Source organism: Salvelinus fontinalis, chromosome 6 (assembly GCF_029448725.1).
Source record: "Salvelinus fontinalis isolate EN_2023a chromosome 6, ASM2944872v1, whole genome shotgun sequence".
Taxonomy (NCBI): domain Eukaryota; kingdom Metazoa; phylum Chordata; class Actinopteri; order Salmoniformes; family Salmonidae; genus Salvelinus; species Salvelinus fontinalis.
Window position 1 is genome coordinate 59,931,053 of NC_074670.1, and position 21,582 is coordinate 59,952,634.

Genomic DNA, 21,582 nt, shown 5'->3' on the forward strand with positions numbered 1-21,582 from the left:
TGTGCAGTTCTTGACACAAACCGGTGCGCCTGACACCTACCATACCCCGTTCAAAGGAACAAAAATATTTTGTTTTGCCTATTTAACCCTCTGAATCGCACACACACAATCCATGTCTCAATTGTCTCAAGGCTTAAAAATCCTTATTTAACCTGTCTCCTCCCCTTCATCTATACTGATTGACGTGTATTTAACAAGTGTCATCAATAAGGAATCATAGCTTTCACCTGAATTCACCTGGTCAGTCTATTGTTTGTATTTCCTTCTACTTCCTTCCTTAGAACATTCATAACAGACCACTGAATAATGCAGGTATATGTCATATATCATTGCACGTTAATCAACTTTAAGATTACAGACTTTACTTTAAGGTGACGCACTAACTTTAAGGTGACATACTTTACCTTAATTAAGGTGAAACACTAACTTTAAGGTGACATACTTTACCTTAATTAAGGTGACACACTAACTTTAAGGTGACATACTTTACCTTCAGGTGACACACTTCTTCAAGGAAAATAAAATAAAAGTGTAACAGGCCTCTTGTGGAGACCACGCTCAAATAAGATGCCCTGCTCGAGGAGGATTCTGATGAAGATGAAATAGTTTATACAATGTTTGACATTTCCTTTCTGTGTTTAGAGGGGAAATGGTGGAAATGAGTTTCAGTATTATTCCTTCAGTAGAGGTATGGAGAGGGGGAGATAGGGAGCCTACCTTGTGTGCCAAACTGACTAGCATTACCCATCTGTCAACCAAGGACAGTGGAATGACAGTGCTCTTATCTATAGAGAAGTAGTAATAGCAGCTGTAATTGACTTGAAATTGGGTTTGATGTTTTTAATCAAAACTGGACTTGAGTTGAATTGGTCGGCTATAAAGGGAGAGGGAATGGAACCGAATTGAATCAGTGGAATTGTCTATTAATTTAATTTGATAAATGTGTATTTTCATATCAAGCATTATTTGGTCAGTTGAGGTGGGCTGGTTAAATAATAAATGTCAAGTTCATTCCAATTTTATGGACCAACTACTATTACTCAATTACCAATTGTTGTCAAATACTTCCCAAATACCCTGGGTATTATTAATCCACTATCAAAAACAAGTATTCCAACATGTGCTTTTATGACTATGGCTCTCAGCTCTGGCAGGAGCAGTTGCTTGGTTTGAAACCTGGCACAGAAACCCCTGATATGTTAGTGCAACCTGTAGTTGTATCACCCAGGCATCTGTTGTGTTTCATTAAAATGCTATTAACGCCAGAAGGATTTCTTCCACAGTCTGTGGGGCACTCTGTCAATGCACTTTTCACTGAGACTACTGGGGTGGCTTGGTGCTGGGCTCTAATGAATACACTGCTGCCACTCTCCACTCTGTTGTGAACGTAGGGATAGCACTAGTCTCTTTGAATGATGAAGGGTGGTTTTGTAGACTTTGTAAAACAGGCCTACAACGGAAGTTGAGTCCATTTATAGTTGACTGGTTTTGACTGGTAGACTAGGTCATCTTTATTATCCTGGATGGGTAATGTTCTTTATAGCTGGTAGTCAATACAACTTGGTGGTCAGTATGTATGCAAAAGTCAGAGCTCTTCACAGAGGAAGTAACCATGATGTCGTTTTCTCCATCTCTGCAAGGAAAGCGGCGGCGGAACTTGAGCTCCCCGCCCACCGGCGGATGACAGCGGCGCGGGAGAAGGGTCGTCGACCGCAGATGCGTGGCCCGGCCTTCATGTTCAACGACCGCACCACCAGCATGACCGCCGAGGAAGAGCGCTTTCTGGACGCGGCAGAGTATGGCAACATCCCTGTGGTCCGCAAGATGCTGGAGGACTCTACCACGCTCAATGTCAACTGCGTGGACTACATGGGACAGAACGCATTGCAGCTGGCGGTGGGCAACGAGCACCTGGAGGTGACGGAACTGCTCCTGCGGAGGGATAACCTGGCACGCATCGGTGACGCCCTGCTCCTGGCTATCTCAAAAGGCTACGTCAGGATAGTGGAAACCATCTTGGCCCATCCATCCTTCCAGGCTAGCGAGCGACTGACACGGAGTCCATGCGAGCTGCAGGACGACGACTTCTACTCGTACGATGAGGATGGCACGCGCTTCTCGCCCGACATCACCCCCATCATTCTGTCTGCGCACTGCCAGAAGTACGAGGTGGTGCACATGCTGCTGCTGAAGGGCGCGCGCATCGAGCGGCCGCACGACTACTTCTGCAAGTGTGTAGAATGTGCCGAGAAACAGGGCAAAGACGCTTTCAGCCACTCACGCTCACGCATCAATGCCTACCGGGGCCTGGCCAGCCCGGCTTACCTGTCACTGTCTAGCGAGGACCCAGTGCTCACCGCGTTGGAGCTCAGCAACGAACTGACCAAGTTGGCCAACATCGAGAAGGAGTTCAAGGTAGGACACTACTGCACTCAGGGTTGCAAACTTTCTGAAACTTTCCCAAATGCTTAGGTTTTTCAGAAATCTATTTCTGAATTCTTAGGTTTTACAGAAATCCTAGGAACTTGGGGAAATTTCACAGAATTTTGCCAACCTTCTCCTACTCAGAAGCTAACTGCTTGCTGACTGTTGTTTTTTCTGCATTTAGTTTGAAGTTGTAACCATATTTGTTTTTCTTTATTTAGCTTGAAGGCTTAACCATGTTTGTCTTTCTTTATTTAGCTTGAAGCTGTAATCCTCTTTGTTTTTCTGCATTTAGTTTGAAGGTGTAATATTTGATCGTTTTGAATGCTTTGGAATTCTGACATGGAATAGTACTAACTAAATTGAGGATTGTTATCAGGTAAAGTCGTATACAATAGCGATGTGTTGATTCTGCTTAATTAACAACTCCATTAATTTCAGCCTCATGTTTTTATTTAAAACCGATGTTGTGTAATGTAATGAATCTTCAACCTGTATGTGTGTTATGCTGATGTCGCCACCAGGATAAAAAGAGCCATAAAAAAGAGACCACGCAGCACAATTGCTTCTCCCTGGTAAATATATTTAACTACATAAATTCATTGAGATTGATTAAAAAAGTGCCTAGCCTCACACTGGCTAATTACTTGCTGTTACTTCAAGGGTAATCTGTCTTTTAGCATATCTGGCTGACTGTCAGATTCTGCATTATTATATTTTTTTATTTTACCAGGCAAGTCAGTTAAGAACAAATTCTTATTTACATAAGTGACCTACCCCGGTCAAACCTGGACGACGCTGGGCCAATTGTGCACCGCCCTATGGGACTCCCAATCACAGCCAGCTGTGATACAGCCTGGATTCAAACCAGGGATTGTAGTGACAGCTCTTGCACTGAGATGCAGTGCCACTTGGGACTACAGTTGCAGTTTAGCCACAGCCTGCAGATAAACATTGTGACAGATGTGAATTCCAGAGCTGTTAATGGGAGAGAGGGTAACCAGTGGTGTTTCAAAAAACAAACCTGTCCTCTCCTTTAAGAATAGATTTTTGAATTATTTGTCTCATTTGAATTGATTGTAAAAATGAGTTCACTGAACTATATTGCCACAAAAGCTTGTTATTAAGTTACCCACATTTACTAGAGTGTTTCATGCTGTTAAACATATGACACATTAACAACCATTTCGAGCTTGGTGTGATGTAACAAGCTACACTGAATGTGTTTGTAAATGAAAATTTTAGACGAGGACGCTTGTTTGACCCTGTCTCATAAATCAAAACTTTCCCCTATTGGGATTTTCAGGTTTGTCTGATACAACATTTAACGCAGAAGAAACTGAAAAGCTATTTCCGTAGAGAACACATCGCATAGCTCTCAATATGGGCCCTCATACAGGGCTTATTGTGTTTTGTCCTTATACCTGTTTTCTTCAATCTGTTCTCTGAGTTGTCCTTTTGCCTCCCTCTGAGAGATGCAGTGAGATGATAGAAGTATATCGGAACATGTTCTAGTGAATGAAAGGCAGTAAATTGCTCACACGGTGCAATGCTTCACTAGAGAGTTGGATCACAATGTTCAGGAATGAGTGACTGAAAATGTAGGGTTTGGGCTTGTCAAACACAGTATTTAAATGTATCTTTGAACAGATGGTTTATGACAATCCATCACAATTAGAAAGAATAAAGCACTAGACATGAACAAATTGACAGATGCATGCTGAGCAAAGTCTAGTTGTTCCTTGGAAATTAAATCCAGACTAAATACTCTCAGTATAAGGACAAACAGCACATTTAAAAGCAAAAGATAAGCCTTTAGCTTAATGCGTCTTTAATTGTGTTCTTAGAGCAAGGTTTAAACAACAATGTGAGTAAAAGTGGTGACTCTGGAGTTATTCAATATGTAAGTATGACCATAGGTAAAAGGGACAGGCTACAGCTTGGCAGTGTGCTATAAGGACAAAGTCAGCTGTACCAAGAGAAGTTTCAGACTACTGTTTCATCATGAGACTGCATGCATTTCAAATGCATTGTCAATATGTATAACTGTTTATGTATCATTTGTGTAAAAGTATCATTTGTGTACCTTAATTTGCAAAACTGCTTCTTCTTGATATTTGAATTATACCAATGAAACATGCATGGACCCTTCCTCCCTTGTAGACAAAGTTTATATTACATTAATGTTGGATTTCTTTCCAACAAGTAGAGTGATCTAAGCTAGGGATGGTTGACCAGAAGTTCAATTAACAGCTTAAGTATGATACCAATTAATACTGAGGCCAGTATCGTCAATATCGACTGTATACTTTCTATAAATAGGGAGAAAATGATATTACATACTTTTATAATACTGTGCTGAATACAGTCAATCTTGTCACCTGGCAAGCACGGTCATTTTATCAAAACACTGAGATGTCTTTTCGCAAAGGACTAGACTAGTATTATGTAGGCCTATTTAAGGAATGCTGAAATGACCAATATAACTGCTTCCACGAGAATAAAATTGCGGATGCACTCAGATAACAATTCCATTACCTTACCTCCTCCTATAGTGACAGTAATCCTGTGAAAATAGGGCTTGTGTTAAAATACATTTCACATTGTATTATTAACACCACAATTCTATGAACGTTTTATTTTTTGGAGATTCATTTCCGAGCTATTGTAATCCTTATTATTCATTTTATTATCCTGCGCAGTATTAAGATGTAAATGTATTTCCAATTTTTTACTTAATAATACAATTGTATGTCATGTGGATATACAACCCTTTCTTGAGTTCAGCTAATGTCGAGATCATTACACACAGATATCCCCATTGGGTCACCACTAGTGGACCCATTACTTATTCAGAAATGCTAAAAGTGTTTTCAGAGAAACATAAGTATTTTGTTTCAATATTACTGTATATCTTCTATAACATAATGTTTGCTGAAAAAATATCACTAAGTTTATATTCTGTTCGTGTCACGTTACCTTTGTAATTGAGATTTAAGCCAACGAGTTTGCCTTTCCCTGTCTCCAGTAGCTGACTTGACTCTAACCTGTTTTTCTCTCTGTCCAGAATGACTATCGCAAGCTGTCTATGCAGTGTAAGGACTTTGTAGTGGGAGTGCTGGACCTCTGTCGGGACACAGAGGAAGTGGAAGCCATTTTGAATGGAGATGTTACTGCTGAGAAGGAGTCGGGGCAGGGCCTTCGCTCTCTCCTGAGCAGGGTCAAACTGGCCATCAAGTACGAGGTGAAAAAGGTAAGTAGCTAACAGTTTCCTTTATCTATCCTCAGGCCTAGACCTGTAGTTGACTTCTCAATACTTCAACAGGCATTAACTCTTCCCATGTAAAATCTCTCTGACTGGTGATCTCTTATTGGTTGAATGCTGAACATATCCAGGGTGTCCTGTAGAAGTGAAGCAAACAAAAACTATCCACTTGGTTGGACTCACATCACACCTTATTTTCTCGCTGCAAAACAACACTGCAACGCTCTCTTATCTTTCGATCTTGTAAGTTATTTCTAGAATTTAGAATATACTGTAGTTCATTCAAAATGATTCCCAGGACACTCCACTTTACGTCAAAGTGCCTCCATTGCTACTTGCCTGTGTACCAGACCTGCATCCATACCACTTCTACCCGTCTTCACTGGCCCTGCCTACAGTATTCACCTGCGATCACCCCTTCCAACTCAACAGGGCTTCTTTTGTGACACTATCTACAGTATCCGTCCATTTAGCATCAACATTTTGGCACTACACCTTTTGCAACAGTCAGACATTTTCATTGATACAATGCTGCTTGCTTTAGTTTTTTTGCCAGAACGACTTTATGTTGTAGTGGAAACCACTGTGCTGTACCTCAAAGTTCAACTAATGACTAAACATAACCTTCCTGTTCAGAGTGTCTACAAGTAATACAGCAATATGTCAACCAAGTCAAAATCAACGTATTGAATGTATATGATTATAGTTACAAGTAAATCCAGCGTCACATGTATGGTATGTGCCAGTTAGCCAGCCAGCCAGTCACATGTATGTTATATGCCAGCCAGCCAATCACATATATATTATGTGCCAACCAGCCAGCCAGCCAAGCCAGTCACATGTATGTTACGTGCCAGTCAGCCAGCCAGCCAATCACGTGTAGGTTATATGCCAGCCAGCTGAGCCAGTCACATGTATGTTATGTGCCACCCAGCCAGTCAGTTAGTCAGTCAGCTTTTTAGTGCAGCAAAATTACCCTGAATTGGAGGCAGCCAGCAAACTTCTTAGTACAGTATTATTAATCATAGGACTGGGTGAGCTTTGCCTACTCTGTGGGATTTCCTGCGCTCAAGGTCATCCGGTGATGTGATGTTAATCAAGCTGACAGTTAAATGGCATGGATAAAAGTGCTGCACTCCCTGCATAAAGGGGCCATCATACACTGCAATTTTAAAAGATTAGATTTTGACAATAACTAATACCTCACTAAGGCCTTCTTCTTGCCATAATGTGTGAGGTTCATTGAGGTATAAATGCATGATGGAATTGAAACCGACATTAACGTGATTGATTAATTAGCAGCCGTGGCCACAATGGTAAAGGATGTTGTCTCCTCCTCCACCATGGTAAAGGATGTTGTCTCCTCCTCCACTATGGTAAAGGGTGTTGTCTCCTCTTCCACGGTAAAGGATGTTGTCTCCTCCACCATGGTGAAGGATGTTGTCTCCTCTTCCACCATGGTGAAGGATGTTGTCTCCTCTTCCACCATGGTAAAGGATGTTGTCTCCTCCTCCACCATGGTAAAGGATGTTGTCTCCTCCTCCACCATGGTGAAGGATGTTGTCTCCTCTTCCACCATGGTAAAGGGTGTTGTCTCCTCTTCCACGGTAAAGGATGTTGTCTCCTCCACCATGGTGAAGGATGTTGTCTCCTCTTCCACCATGGTAAAGGATGTTGTCTCCTCTTCCACCATGGTAAAGGATGTTGTCTCCTCTTCCACCATGGTAAAGGATGTTGTCTCCTCTTCCACCATGGTGAAGGATGTTGTCTCCTCTTCCACCATGGTAAAGGATGTTGTCTCCTCTTCCACCATGGTAAAGGATGTTGTCTCCTCCTCCACCATGGTAAAGGACGTTGTCTCCTCCTCCACCATGGTAAAGGACGTTGTCTCCTCCTCCACCATGGTAAAGGACGTTGTCTCCTCCTCCACCATGGTAAAGGACGTTGTCTCCTCCTCCACCATGGTAAAGGATGGTCTCCTCCTCCACCATGGTAAAGGACGTTGTCTCCTCCTCCACCATGGTTAAGGATGGTCTCCTCCTCCACCATGGTTAAGGATGGTCTCCTCCTCCACCATGGTTAAGGATGGTCTCCTCCTCCACCATGGTAAAAGACGTTGTCTCCTCCTCCAACATGGTAAAGGACGTTGTCTCCTCCTCCACCATGGTAAAGGATGGTCTCCTCCACCATGGTAAAGGACGTTGTCTCCTCCTCCACCATGGTAAAGGACGTTGTCTCCTCCTCCACCATGGTAAAGGACGTTGTCTCCTCCTCCACCATGGTAAAGGACGTTGTCTCCTCCTCCACCATGGTAAAGGATGGTCTCCTCCTCCACCATGGTAAAGGACGTTGTCTCCTCCTCCACCATGGTAAAGGACGTTGTCTCCTCCTCCACCATGGTAAAGGACGTTGTCTCCTCCTCCACCATGGTAAAGGACGGTCTCCTCCTCCACCATGGTAAAGGATGGTCTCCTCCTCCACCATGGTAAAGGATGGTCTCCTCCTCCACCATGGTAAAGGATGTTGTCTCCTCCTCCACCACCATGGTAAAGGATGGTCTCCTCCACCATGGTAAAGGACGTTGTCTCCTCCTCCACCATGGTAAAGGATGGTCTCCTCCTCCACCTAGGGCCATATGGTTCAAGTGTCTCAGAGTAAGAGTGCTGATCTAGGATCAGGCCCCCCTGTCCATGTGTCTACTCCTGCTCCTCCCCTCCGACATTGACGTTGCCGGAGTACTAACCACCGGTCCTGGGATTCATCATTACGCGCACCTGCAGGTCATTATGATTCACACCTGGACTCCATTACCTTCATCATTACCTCCCCTTTATCTGTCCCTCCCATACGTTCATTCCTCAGTCGGTATCATTCCTGTGTTCATGCTATATCGACACTGTTACGCTGTCTCGTTTCATGTTTGTTGATTTATTAAACGTTGCACCTGCTTCTCAACTCACAGCGTCATCGTTACACCATGTAATCTCATTCAAAACTGACCGTGAATCAGCACTCCTACTCTGAAAGGCTTGGTACATAAGGGCCCTGGCCAAGAAAGCACCATTTATTAAAGACTTGCTCCAGAACTTTGGCGACTACAAAGTATTTTTAAACCTCACACTTTGAGCTGGATGTGTCAATGTGTAGTTCATACATGCATAATATATGAGCAGAATTAATGTCTTCCCTAAATTAGCCACAAAATCCCTAGTTTAAAAGTGACTATTTTTCTGGAAGCTGTGCTAAGCCATTTTCCCTACATTTTCCCCCACGTGGGCCAGCCCCGTAGCAATTTGAGTTCTAGCCAATGAGCTTCAGCCCTTGCCATTTGAGTGACAGCTAGCAAGATGCACACACAGCGGAGCGAGTGAGCGCAATCACGTGGTGCACATATCTGCACATACTCTACATGACCAAAAGTATGTAGACACCTGTTCGTCGAACATCTCATTCCAAAATCATGGGCATTACTATGGAGGTGGTCCCCCCTTTGCTGCTAGAACAGCCTCCACTCTTCTGGGAAGGCTTTCCACTAGATGTTGGAACAATGCTGTGGGGACTTGCATCTATTCAGCCACCAGCATTAGCGAGGTCGAGCACTGATGTTGGGTGATTAGGCCTGGCTCACAGTCGGCGTTCCAATTCATCCCAAAGGTGTTCGATGGGGTCGAGGTCAGGGCTCTCTGCAGGCCAGTCAAGTTCTTCCACACCGATCTCAACAAACCATTTCTGTATGGACCTCGCTTTGTGCAAGGGTCATTGTCATGCTGAAACAGGAAAGGGCCTTTCCCAACTGTTGCCACAAAGTTGGAAGCACAGAATCGTCTAAAATGTCATTCTATGCTGGAGCGTTAATATTTCTCTTTACTGGAACTAAGGGGCCTATCCCGAACCATGAAAAACAGCCCCAGACCATTAACTTTACAGTTAACTTAACTTTCACCAGTGGTGGGCCGTCAGGGCCTGCAAGGCCTTCTCTGCTGGCCTAAACATCATCAGAATATAATTTTTTTTTTAAATATATTTTCCCACAAATATGTATTAAATTATTCCCCAGAGTAAGAGTTATACTCTTCATTTCATAGCTTTCCTCTTGGTTGCACTGCTTCCAGCCCCAGGTTGAGATTTGGAGGGCTGGTCTTTATGTTAGATCTTTTATCCAATCATATTCAGCCATCATGTGTTGCCAGGGGTCTAAAATCTGCCCTCAGGCCTTCAGAATCAACAGTGCGGGCGCTTGTAGCTTATAGTGAATGGAAATGAAAATTTAGTGTCAACCAATCAGCTTTAGAGTTGGCTATTGTACGCCTGCTGGCTGGCTCCAGTGTTACACAGGAGCCAGCTAGCAGGCGTAGTGCCTGCACGTCTTTTGATTGGATTACCAATATTGAGAGGCAGGTCCTATGGGGAGGTCTATGCAGATCTAGGAAACTGAATTTGATAAACAAATTAATTTGCGTACTACTAAGCTGTTTTTTCAACCCACAATGGCGGAAGGAGGAGAAGATATCGATTTGGTCGAGGCTATAATTATAACGCCATCCTCAAGACGAACTTTTCAAGAAAAGTTAGACATTGTAAGGAGAGGTCGCCTGACGCCACAAAGCCTGTCACAGGCGGGAAAGCGGTTCGTTCGCTCGCCACTTTCAAAGTTTCAACTACGAGCGCTGTCAATGGCTCACAGGCTCCAAAGCAATGGTGCTTTTGAAAACTTTTGGGGACACCGGAGTGGATCTACAGCTCAAAGAACAAACGCGCAGGGCAACGGAGCTGCACAATGAAAAGGTGAAGGGAAATATTGAAAAGACTCATTGATTGTGTCATGTTTTGGGGTAAACATTGTTTACCCAAAAATGTCAATTTGTCAATTTCAAGGTGACGCAACGCCTGGTTATACTGCGTTTCTGTCTAAATGTATAGTGTCTAGAGCCATGGCATCGTAATGATGGTAATAAGAGGTGGATTAATTCGGGTGGGACTGTGTAGTACCTCACTGAAGGCCCCAGGCCCACGGCACACCACTGACTTTAACATTAACTTTACAGGCACTATGCATTGGGGCAGGTAGGGTTTTCCCGGGATCCGCCAAACATAGATTCGTCCGTTGGACTGCTAGTTGGTGAAGCATGATTCATCACTCTAGAGAATGCGTTTCCACTGCTCTAGAATCCAATGGTGGTGAGCTTTACACCACTCTAGCCGATCCTTGGCATTGCGCATGTTGGTCCTAGACTTGTGTGCAGCTGCTCGGCAATGGAAACCCATTTCATGAAGCTCCCGACGCACACTTTTTGTGTTGACGTTGCTTCCAGAGGCAGTTTGGAACTTGGTAGTGAGTGTTTCAACTGAGGACAGAGGATTTTTATGGGGCACACACATCAGCAGTCGAAGGGTCCCATTCTGTGAGTTTGTGTCGCCTACAACTTCGTGACTGAGCCGTTGTTGCTCCTAGACGTTTCCACTTAACAATAACAGCACTTACAGTTGACCAGGGCAGCTCTAGCAGTGCATACATTTGATGAACTGACTTGTTGGAATGGTGGCAACCTATGACGGTGCCACATTGAAAGTTATTGAGCTCTCCAGTAAGGCCATTCTACTGCCAATGTTTGTCTGTGGATATTGGATGGCTGTGAGCTCGATTTTATACACATGACTGCAAAGGGGGTTGGCTGAAATAGCCGAATCCACTAATTTGAAGGGATACACTTTGTGTACATAGTGTATGTGACATAGTATGCTACTTTAAGAACTACTGGCTAAAAAGCATACAAAAGTACCAGAGAATCTCTTTAAGCAACCAGGTGGAATTCTTAACACCACATCAGAATGATAAGGAGGCATTTGAGGTAGTGCCAAATCCCATAAGCAGTGTAGTGCATTTACAGTGTATCTCAGCCTCAGGCTGCCACTTGAGAAATACATTTGCAAGCAACATCCTCTCTCCCTATTGTCAATGGATCCAGCCTGAGGGAGTGCTTTGCTATTTCGCAAGCCCCCAAATTACATTTTCCTAATCTGCAGCAGAGATGCAAACTGGAGCTGGCGCTCTTCACACTCTAAGGGGTAACACATGGAGGGGAATCCTGATTGTGTGTGCCCCGTTTCCCCTCAGGAACATTGAGTCATCTGGATCCAGCTCCCCAGAATGTGACTTAGCTGTGCCATGACCACAGATAGAATGCCATGATTGACCTCCCAGGATGTGACCTAACTGTGCCATGACCATAGGTAGAATACCATGATTGACCTCCCCGGGATGTGACCTAGCTGTGCCAGGATCACAGATAAAATGCCATGATTGACATCCCCAAGATGTGACCTAGCTGTGCCATGAACACAGATAGAATGCCCTGATTGACTGAACACATAAAGATCTATTTTGTCCAGCAAAATGTTGTTGCAGACTACAGATGATGTATTACAAATCTCTGTGACAGATGCCTTTGCACCGCCACTGTGATTTTGGGCTTAATCAAATGAGATTGTATTTGTATTTGTCACATATTTGTCACACCGAATACAACAGTTTTACAACAATCTTTTGTGTCAGTGTATTGTGTGTGAGTGAGTGTATATACAGTCTTGTGCTTGTGCATAGTCAGTGTAACATAGTGTTAATGCAGATAGTCCGGGTAACCATTTATTTAACTATTTAGCTGTCTTATGGCTTAGAGGTAGAAGCTATCCCTGAGCCTGTTGATCCGAGAGCCGATGCCGTACCGTTTGCTGGACAGTAACAAAGTGAACAGTCTATTGCTTGGGTGGTTGAAGTCTTTGGCAATTCTTTGGGCCTTCCTCTGACGCCTGATATAGAGGTCCTGGATGGCAGGGGGCTCGGCCCTAGTGATGTTCTGGGCCGTCCGCACCACCCTCTGTAGCGCTTTGCGGTTGAGGGCAGTGCAATTTGCCATAGCAAGCAGTGATGCAGCCAGTAGAGATGCTCTCGAAGGCGCTGCTGTAGAACTTTTTGAGGGTCCGAGGGGCCATGACTAATTTTTCAGCCTCTTGGGAGGGAAGGGACGCTGCTTGATTCACGACTGTACGGGTGTGTGTGGACCATGTTAAGTCCTTAGTGATGTAGACGCAAATTAACTTGAAGCTCTCGACCCGCTCCACAACAACCCCGTCGATGTGGATGGGGGCTTGCTCTCCTCTCTTTCTCCTATAGTCCACAATCACCTCCTTACTGATGTTAAGGTGAAGCTGTTTTTTGACTAGTCAGTCTATTTATTTACCAAATGACCATTTGCTTCTTTTGTTAAAAGCCCATAAGCGGAAATTCACTGTTTTGCAACTTAAAGACGATGCACAGAGCTTACCCATGAGGGTGCACAACAATTGAAGTCAATAAGTTATTGTTTTAGTCAAAGTATGATCAGTGGTGTATAGTATTTACAGTGCCTTCGGGAAGTATTAAGAACGTTGACTTTTTCCACATTTTGTTACAACCTTATTCTAAAATGGATTAAAAAAATAAAAATCCTGAGCAGTCTACACACAATACCCCATAATGACAAAGCAAAACACGTTTTTAGAGATTTTTGCAGATTTATTGAAAATAAAAACCGAAATGTACATAAGTATTCATACCTTTTGCTATGAGTCGAAATTGAGCTCAGGTGCATCCTGTTTCCATTGATCATACTTGATGTTTCTACAACTTAATTGGAGTCCACCTGTGGTAAATTCAATTGATTGGACAAGATTTGGAAAAGCACAAACCTGTCTATATAAGGTCCCACAATTGACAGTGCATGTCAGAGCAAAAACCAAGCCATGATGTTGAAGGAATTGTCCGTAAAGCTCCGAGACAGGATTGCGTCGAGGCACAGATCTGGGGAAAGTTACCAAAACATTTCTGCAGCATTGAAGGTCCCCAAGAACACAGTGGCCTCCATCATTCTTAACTGAAAGAAGTTTGGAAACACCTAGACTCTTCCTAGAACTGGCCGCCCGGACAATCGGGGGAGAAGGGTCTTGGTCAGGGAGATGGGCGTATCTGTAATTTACTTTTACTCCACTACATTCCTATAGAAAATAATGTTATTTTTACTCCGTTCATTTTCCCTGACACCCAAAAGGACTCGGAACATTTCAAATGCTTAGCAGGATATTTTTTTTTGTCCTATTCACACACTTTTCAAGAGAACATCCCTGGTCATCTCTACTAACTCTGATCTGGCGGACTCACTAAACACAAATGCTTTGTTTGTAAATTGTGTCAGAGTGTTGCAGTGTGCCCTGGCTATCCGTAAATTTAAATAACAAGAATATCTTGCCATCTAGTCAGCGTAATATAATGAATTGTAACGTATGCACTTCAAGTCAGGAAGCAGGTGCAGAAGGTGAGTTTAATAAACATGAACAAGGCAGATAAACAAAACAAGAGAAATATACTGAACGTGAACAAAACCAATACTGCCTGATAACTGAGGCTACTGAGGGCTAAATAAAGGGAGCGTAATCAAGGTGATAATAAAGTCCAGGTGTGCGTAACGATGTGGAGCAGGTGTGCGTAATGATGGTGCCTGGACCGGTGGTTAGTAGACCGCCGACACCGAGCACCGGAGAGAGGGAGCGGGAGTGGGAGTAGGCGTGACAGTCCCCCCCACCAACGCAAAGGCTCCAGCCGCAGGACGATGCTGGCCAGGAGTACGGCCCCGAGGGCGAGTAGAGGGCCGGTCCGGATGGCGGAGATGGAAATCCCAGACGATGTTGGGGTCCAGGATGTTGGGGTCCAGGACACAACAGCGCCCTTTGGACCTACAGCTTCTAGCAAGGCAGGCGGAGCGGGAGGTTCCTGGTGGAGAACCAAACGCGATCACCATGATGGAACACTGGAGCCTCACTTCGGTGATGGTCCACCTGCTCCTTCTGGCGGCTGACGGCATGCTTTAGCCTCACGTGGGCAGTGTTCCAAACTTCCTCTGCGGAACCACTCATCCACCACAGGGGCTTCGGTCTGGCTCAGGGTCCACGAGGCCAGGGCCGGCTGATATCCCAGGACGCACTAGAAGGGAGTCTACCCAGTGGAGGAGTGACAAAGTGAGGTCTGGGCGTTCCCAGCCCAGGGAAGGAACCAGGCCCATTCCCCCTGCCGGTCCTGGCAGTGACTCCTAAGGAACCTCCCCTTCCTCTGGTTGGTCCTCTCCACCTACCCGTTGGACTGAGGCCAGTACCTGGATGTGAGGCTGGCCACGGCCCCCATCTTCTCCAAGAAAGTTCTTCATAACCGCGACGTGAATTGGGGGCCACGGTCAGAGACGATGTCCTCTGGAAGGCCATAGTGCCTGAAGACCTGCTGGAAGAGTGCCTCAGCAACCTGGAGGGTGGGTAGGGAGACCAGAGAGAGGGATAAAATGGTAGGATTTAGAGAATCTGTCTACAGCAACCATAATAGTGGTGAAACCATCAGACGGAGGGAGATCAGTCAAAAAAATCTATGGACAGATGGGACCAAAGCCGCTGAGGCATGGGAAGGTGTTTCCCTGCTGGAGCGTGTCCCGGGGATATTTGGTTTGGGCATATACGAAGCAGGAGTTGACAAAGCGGGTGACATCCTGCGCAAAGGTGGACCATCAGTACTTTGCAGAGATAATGGTGCAGGTGTTACCTGGGTGTCCAGCGGTGAGGGATGTGTGCACCCAGGTCAACAGTCGGTCTCTTACCCCTGTGGGGACATAGATGTGCTCAAGAGGACAGGTAGCAGGAGAGGGTTCCCTCTCCAGAGCCCGGCGGATATCCACATATACGTCCAAAAACACGGGCCAATGACACGGCTGAAGCTGGTACCCCTCCTGGCCGCAATCTGGACACAGCCCCAGCTGTCTCCGGCGACGCTGCTCTGCCACGGAGAGGTGTGTGGCAACTACCTCCATCGGTTCAGGATCTGCCTCAAAACGAACAAAGGAGGAGGGCGAGGAGAGTGAGGTGCCGGCGCTCCCGAAGAAGGTTGTCCAGATGGATGGCCATCGCGATGAGCATGTCTAAGGAAAGGTTGTTGTCCCGGCACGCCAAATGCATCTGGACCTCCTCGCGCAGTCATCTACTGAATAGGGTGCAGTGGACCGGCAACGTCGAGCGCCAGAGAGAGGGAGTGGGAGTAGGCGTGACAGGAATGTGAAATGATATATACTTTTACTTTTGATACTTAAGTATATTTTAGCAATTACATTTACTTTTGATACTTAAGTATATTTAAAACCTAATATTTTTTTTACATTTACTCAAGTAGAATTTTACTGGTGACTTTCACTTTTACTTCAGTTATTTTCAATTAAGGTATTTTTACTTTTAATGAAGTATGACAATTGGATACTTTTTCCACCACTGAGTATGATATATTTGCGCTTGAAGTGGGGACTTGTTTCTGTTGCAATGATATGACGGCTAATACTTTTTCAGTCTACGTTTCTTTCCAGGGCTGGGTTGTATTTTAACGTTACCACCCACCAGCATGGCATTGTTAATTAATCAGATTCACCTGCAAAGTCCTTCCTCTTTGCGAGTCTCAACTGAACCAAACAGCTTTTCGCCGTAGCCAACACTTGGCCCGCCTGAGCCGTGGAACAAATTAAAATAGAGGGTGCAAACGTATATTTTTTTCACCTCTACTTTTTTTTAACAGAAATTGAACATGGATTTCAACCTACTTTTTTAGCTAGTCTGTATTAAAATAAATAAATAATATATATATAAATATATACATTTCATAAACGGTATGATTGCACTTTCCATCCATGCTCCCCCGTCGCCCCAACATGAATGCTTCACTACATGCTTCATTGCTTTGATTGGTGCAGCCAGCGTCTATCCTATATAATAAACTGGATAGTTTGAGCCCTGAATGCTGATTGGCTGACAGACGTGGTATATCCGACCATGAACCACGGGTTTGACAAAACATTTATTGTTACTGCTCTAATTACGTTGATAACCAGTTTATAAAATATCAATAAGGCACGAGGGGGTGTGGTATATGGCCAATATACCACAGCTAGGAGGTGTTCTTCGCACAACGCAACGCAGAGTCCCTGGATACAGCCCTTAGCCATGGTATATTGATTGTATATTGGCCATATACCACAAACCCCGAGGTGCCTTATTGATATTTCATAAACTGGTTATCAACGTAATTAGAGTAGTAAAAATAAATGTTTTGTCAAACCCGTGGTACATGGTCGGATATACCACGTCTATCAGCTTAAATGAACAGGCACCTGCAAAATAACATTCAAGGAACTTGTTTATTTATTTTGCTGTTCTGTTGTAACATTTGTATTGGTGTTTTGTGTCTGATGCACTCAGGGTGTTGTTACATGTCATTTGCGACATGCATCATGAGCAAAGTAATTGTAGCTTATCATTTCACTTCCCCTGTGAGAACCATGAGCACGGCTGACTTGGCTTTGCTGTACCGCAGCTGAAGCCTGCCAGTTTCACCATGTCCATTATAATGTAGAAAAATACATGTCTCTTATGGAAGATGCCCAAACTTTCGAGATAACAATAGATGGTGAAGTCAAAGATACTGGTTTCCATCTGTGGTGAAGTCAAAGATTTCCATCTGTGGTGAAGTTTTCCCTATTATGCTAATGACAACTCCAGTAGAACCAGCTTAGCCAGCTGGCTAATCCTTTGAATAGAGTGTAGTTTGAAAAAAGACAGCAACAACAGATAACGTTAGCTAGCTAGATAAGGTTAATAAGATGGCTAGCTAAGGTTAGCATGCTACCTAGCTACACTAACAGCTGTCAATTGCCTATTTGTTGATGTTTCTCGATCACTCGAGGTGGAAGTCATTACAACATTATTTCCCTCCCCCAATTCGTGAATATGTATGTGTAGCCTGCATCTTTCTTCGGAGGTGGAACCTAAACAAAAATGACATCGCTTTCTACTACATATAATAATACGGTTAAATTATGTCATTGCCCTCTGGTGGGCGCATTTAAAATCAAATGATGTGTATAAACCCTGGTTTGCTTATGCTATGTAATGGCCAGTGATAGGCTTTGTAGCCAACGGCCAGCCATGTTGGTACTCCTCAAAACGCACAGTCCTCCATAGGAATTAATGGAATTCTACAGTCTTTCAATATAATCTTTCAAGGACAAAATTGTATGTATTACAGTAACATTATTACTCTCTAAATATATATATTTTTTTATGGAATATAAGGAAAACAAATGTAGACATTAATAAATGCATTTGTATACCGTCCAAAATAAAAAAAAATACACTGGAGCAGGAGTACCAAGATGGCTGCGCGGTGGCTTCAAAACAAATTGTTATCTAGGGTTAATGCATATAATTGGTTAAAGTGGAGAGACCAGTGCCAATTTCTTTTAATTGCAACTTTTCCAAATAGTTCAGATAGTTGAATATAAATGGCTAACTAAAGTCAATATATCTTCCGGCTCTGTGTGCACTTGCTAGGTTAATGATGCTGAGTGTTTGGTGTCATCACTGTGACTTGCGGTTTTATGGTTGTTGTTGTCAGGCTTGGGTAGGTTACTTGCTAATTGTAATCCATAATGTAATTTTTGGATTACCCAAACTCAGTAACGTAATCTGATTTAAATTCAGTTACTTTTAGATTACTTTCCTCTTAAGAGGCATTAGAAGAAGACAAAATTGTATGTTACCAATTGAACGACATCTATTGCAGGTTAAATCAATGTTAACATTTACATAACTGGCCATATATGGATGTTCCATTTTACTTTATGGGTTGGTTATGTAGGCTTCTTCTAACCTATCGCTTTCTACTACATATAATAATACGGTTAAATTATGTCTTTACATAAATATATATAATTTATAAGTCCAGAAATGGATGTAGCAACTACAGATAGCCCCTTTAAGTCTATCAGAAGGGTGCGAGTTTGAGCATGTGTCAGTTAGATGTTGCAGGAGCGCAGTTTTCACTGGCTGTCCACTGGTTTCAGAAACAATGTTTGATAGGCAGCTTAAACTTCTTGAATTCAACCATTATTGGGTTCAAATACACATTAAGATCTGTGAACAGCCATCCACAACAACCACAATCCGTAAGGCGCAAATAGCTAAGTGAGAGAGCAGCAGTGTATTTCACATCAATGCGCGATGGTAGATACCAATAATAAGTGCTATCCGTATCGCTGTAGACACTGCTGTCATCGTAAACCTTAGCGTTTATTCAAATTGGATAATCTTTGAATGCTGACAGCAGTTGCAACATTGGAAGACATAGTTTGGACTGTAGCCTACAAAAGCCTATTCCTGCTCTTTTCACACGATCCATCAAACACATTTGGTGTGTGATCATACTGGTCTCTGACTTGTGGTCAGACTCGCTCAGGTGGAACCACCTTAAACTTGCACCTTTTTTCAATGCTGATTTGAATGTCATTGAGAAAAGAGACGTGTTAAACATCCTTTCTGTATTTAAAAGTAATCCTCGAAGTAATCATCTAGTTTTTCAAAAGTATCTGTAATCTGATTACAATATTTTTGCTGGTAACGTAATGGATTACATTTACTGTTTTTTTTTGTAATCCCTTACATGTAACTGATTACACGTAATCTATTACTCCCCAACCTGTAACGGCTTTCTTCCTGGGATGAAGGAGAGGACCAAAATGCAGCGCAGTTATTGTTCAACATGTTTCATTTAACGAACTGTGAACACTTACAACAATACAAAACAACAAACGTGAAAACCGAGACAGTCCTATCTGGTGCAGAACACAAACACAGAGACAGGAAACAACCACCCACAATCCCCAACACAAAACAAGCCACCTATATATGATTCTCAATCAGGGACAACGATTGACAGCTGCCTCTGATTGAGAACCATATTAGGCTGAATACAGAAACAGACAAACTAGACACACAACATAGAATGCCCACCCCAACTCACACCCTGACCATACTAAACAAATACAAAAACAAGGGAAAACAGGTCAGGAACGTGACACAACCCTGGTTGTTATATTGTCATTATACACTGCTCAAAAAAATAAAGGGAACACTTAAACAACACAATGTAACTCCAAGTCAATCACACTTCTGTGAAATCAAACTGTCCACTTAGGAAGCAACACTGATTGACAATAAATTTCACATGCTGTTGTGCAAATGGAATAGACAAAAGGTGGAAATTATAGACAATTAGCAAGACACCCCCAAAAAAGTAGTGATTCTGCAGGTGGTGACCACAGACCACTTCTCAGTTCCTATGCTTCCTGGCTGATGTTTTGGTCACTTTTGAATGCTGGCGGTGCTCTCACTCTAGTGGTAGCATGAGACGGAGTCTACAACCCACACAAGTGGCTCAGGTAGTGCAGTTCATCCAGGATGGCACATCAATGTGAGCTGTGGCAAAAAGGTTTGCTGTGTCTGTCAGCGTTGTGTCCAGAGCATGGAGGCGCTACCAGGAGACAGGCCAGTACATCAGGAGACGTGGAGGAGGCCGTAGGAGGGCAACAACCCAGCAGCAGGACCGCTACCTCCGCCTTTGTGCAAGGAGGTGCACTGCCAGCGCCCTGCAAAATGACCTCCAGCCAGTCAGTGTAGTTTATTTGTATGTATGATTATGTTGCTGCCTGTTGCTCAGGGCGCCCTTGAAAAACAGATTTGCATGTCAGTGTGACTCACAAGTTTAAATGCATCATAAAAAAATAAAAGGATTAACTGAAAACGGAGTTGTACAGCAAGTTGAATCTTTAGTTGGTAGTTCAGACAACTGAAACAAAACACATGCCATTACAGTTAGCTTGTAAAATGGCATTCGAAAGGTTAGATAATGCATAAAATGAATTAAATCATAAGGAGTTGCATAGCAAGTTGAATCATTAGTTGGCACCGTATAAAATTGTATAAAATACCATTCCATCATGATAAATAGCTTTTAAAAGCTTTTGAAAAACTGTAAGGCAAAGTGACATCTTTCAGGATGACCCAAACCACCATTAGAGCTTTTGAACACCTACTGTAGCTTGCTACCCCTGACAGATATTGAGTTTTTACCTATTGATTTTTGCCCAGATTTTCTCACATGGAGTGTTTTAAAATGTCCTTATCCTGTTACTGGCAGGTTAATGTTCACCTCAACTCTTCTGCATCTCGTTCTTGTCCCATGATTTTTTTGTACACTGACAAATCATCCCAATGCCACACGGCTCTCCCTCTCCAAAGAATCGATAAGAATAGACTCACTGCTCATTATTCATAGCCGTTCTGGCTTTGCCTCGATTCCTCATTCAACAGCATAATTAATTGGCCATATTTTCCAATTCAGTCATTGCTAGCCTTGTAGCAAAAAGGGGGAGCCGATGTAGCTCAACCATGACATTAAAAACCCAAAGGCACAGATGTTTGTTATTCATTAACCTAGTGGGTTCCATTCAGAACGCATTGCACACTTGAGAATGGAGCTTGTTTCTTGCTACAGGTGGCAATGCACCTCTCTCTGACCCTGAATTAATTTAGTCTGTATCTCAAAGTTATTCTCAAAGTACCTGGGAGCAACAGTTTGAGGGTCAATCCCATTTAAATCACAGGAAATGGCCACCATTCCCATCCATGATTTCTTTCTTCAATTGGAATTGCATGTCTGTTTGTTCCCATATTAGAATGAACATGGCAACTCAAACTTTTTACATCCCCTTGATACTGGTCAATGTTCTTATCTTGTAGTATTAGGCCTTTACAAAGCAAATAACCAAACGTTTGCTATTATAAAATGGTTATGGATTGACTGGGCTGGCAGACGGTGTCAAGAAAACCCACAGAGAGAACTGTTCAGTTCATTAATGGCTCAGTAGCTTTTGATTGAAAACTTCCATTACTCAGACAGGGAACACCACCTACCCAAATCTTCCCACAGCAGCCACCGTTGACGA

General features: G+C 43.4%; 1 protein-coding gene across 1 annotated transcript in view; it reads left to right on the forward strand.

The window, feature by feature from the left end:
- The window catches only part of trpc3 (transient receptor potential cation channel, subfamily C, member 3), a 51,080-nt gene that overhangs the window by 7,651 nt on the left and 21,847 nt on the right, over positions 1–21,582 (forward strand). Inside the window, exons 2-4 of the mRNA XM_055927278.1 lie at positions 1,641–2,415; positions 2,949–2,999; positions 5,492–5,677. Of these exons, the coding sequence (XP_055783253.1) occupies positions 1,641–2,415; positions 2,949–2,999; positions 5,492–5,677 (1,012 nt within the window). The remainder of the gene's footprint in view (positions 1–1,640; positions 2,416–2,948; positions 3,000–5,491; positions 5,678–21,582) is intronic.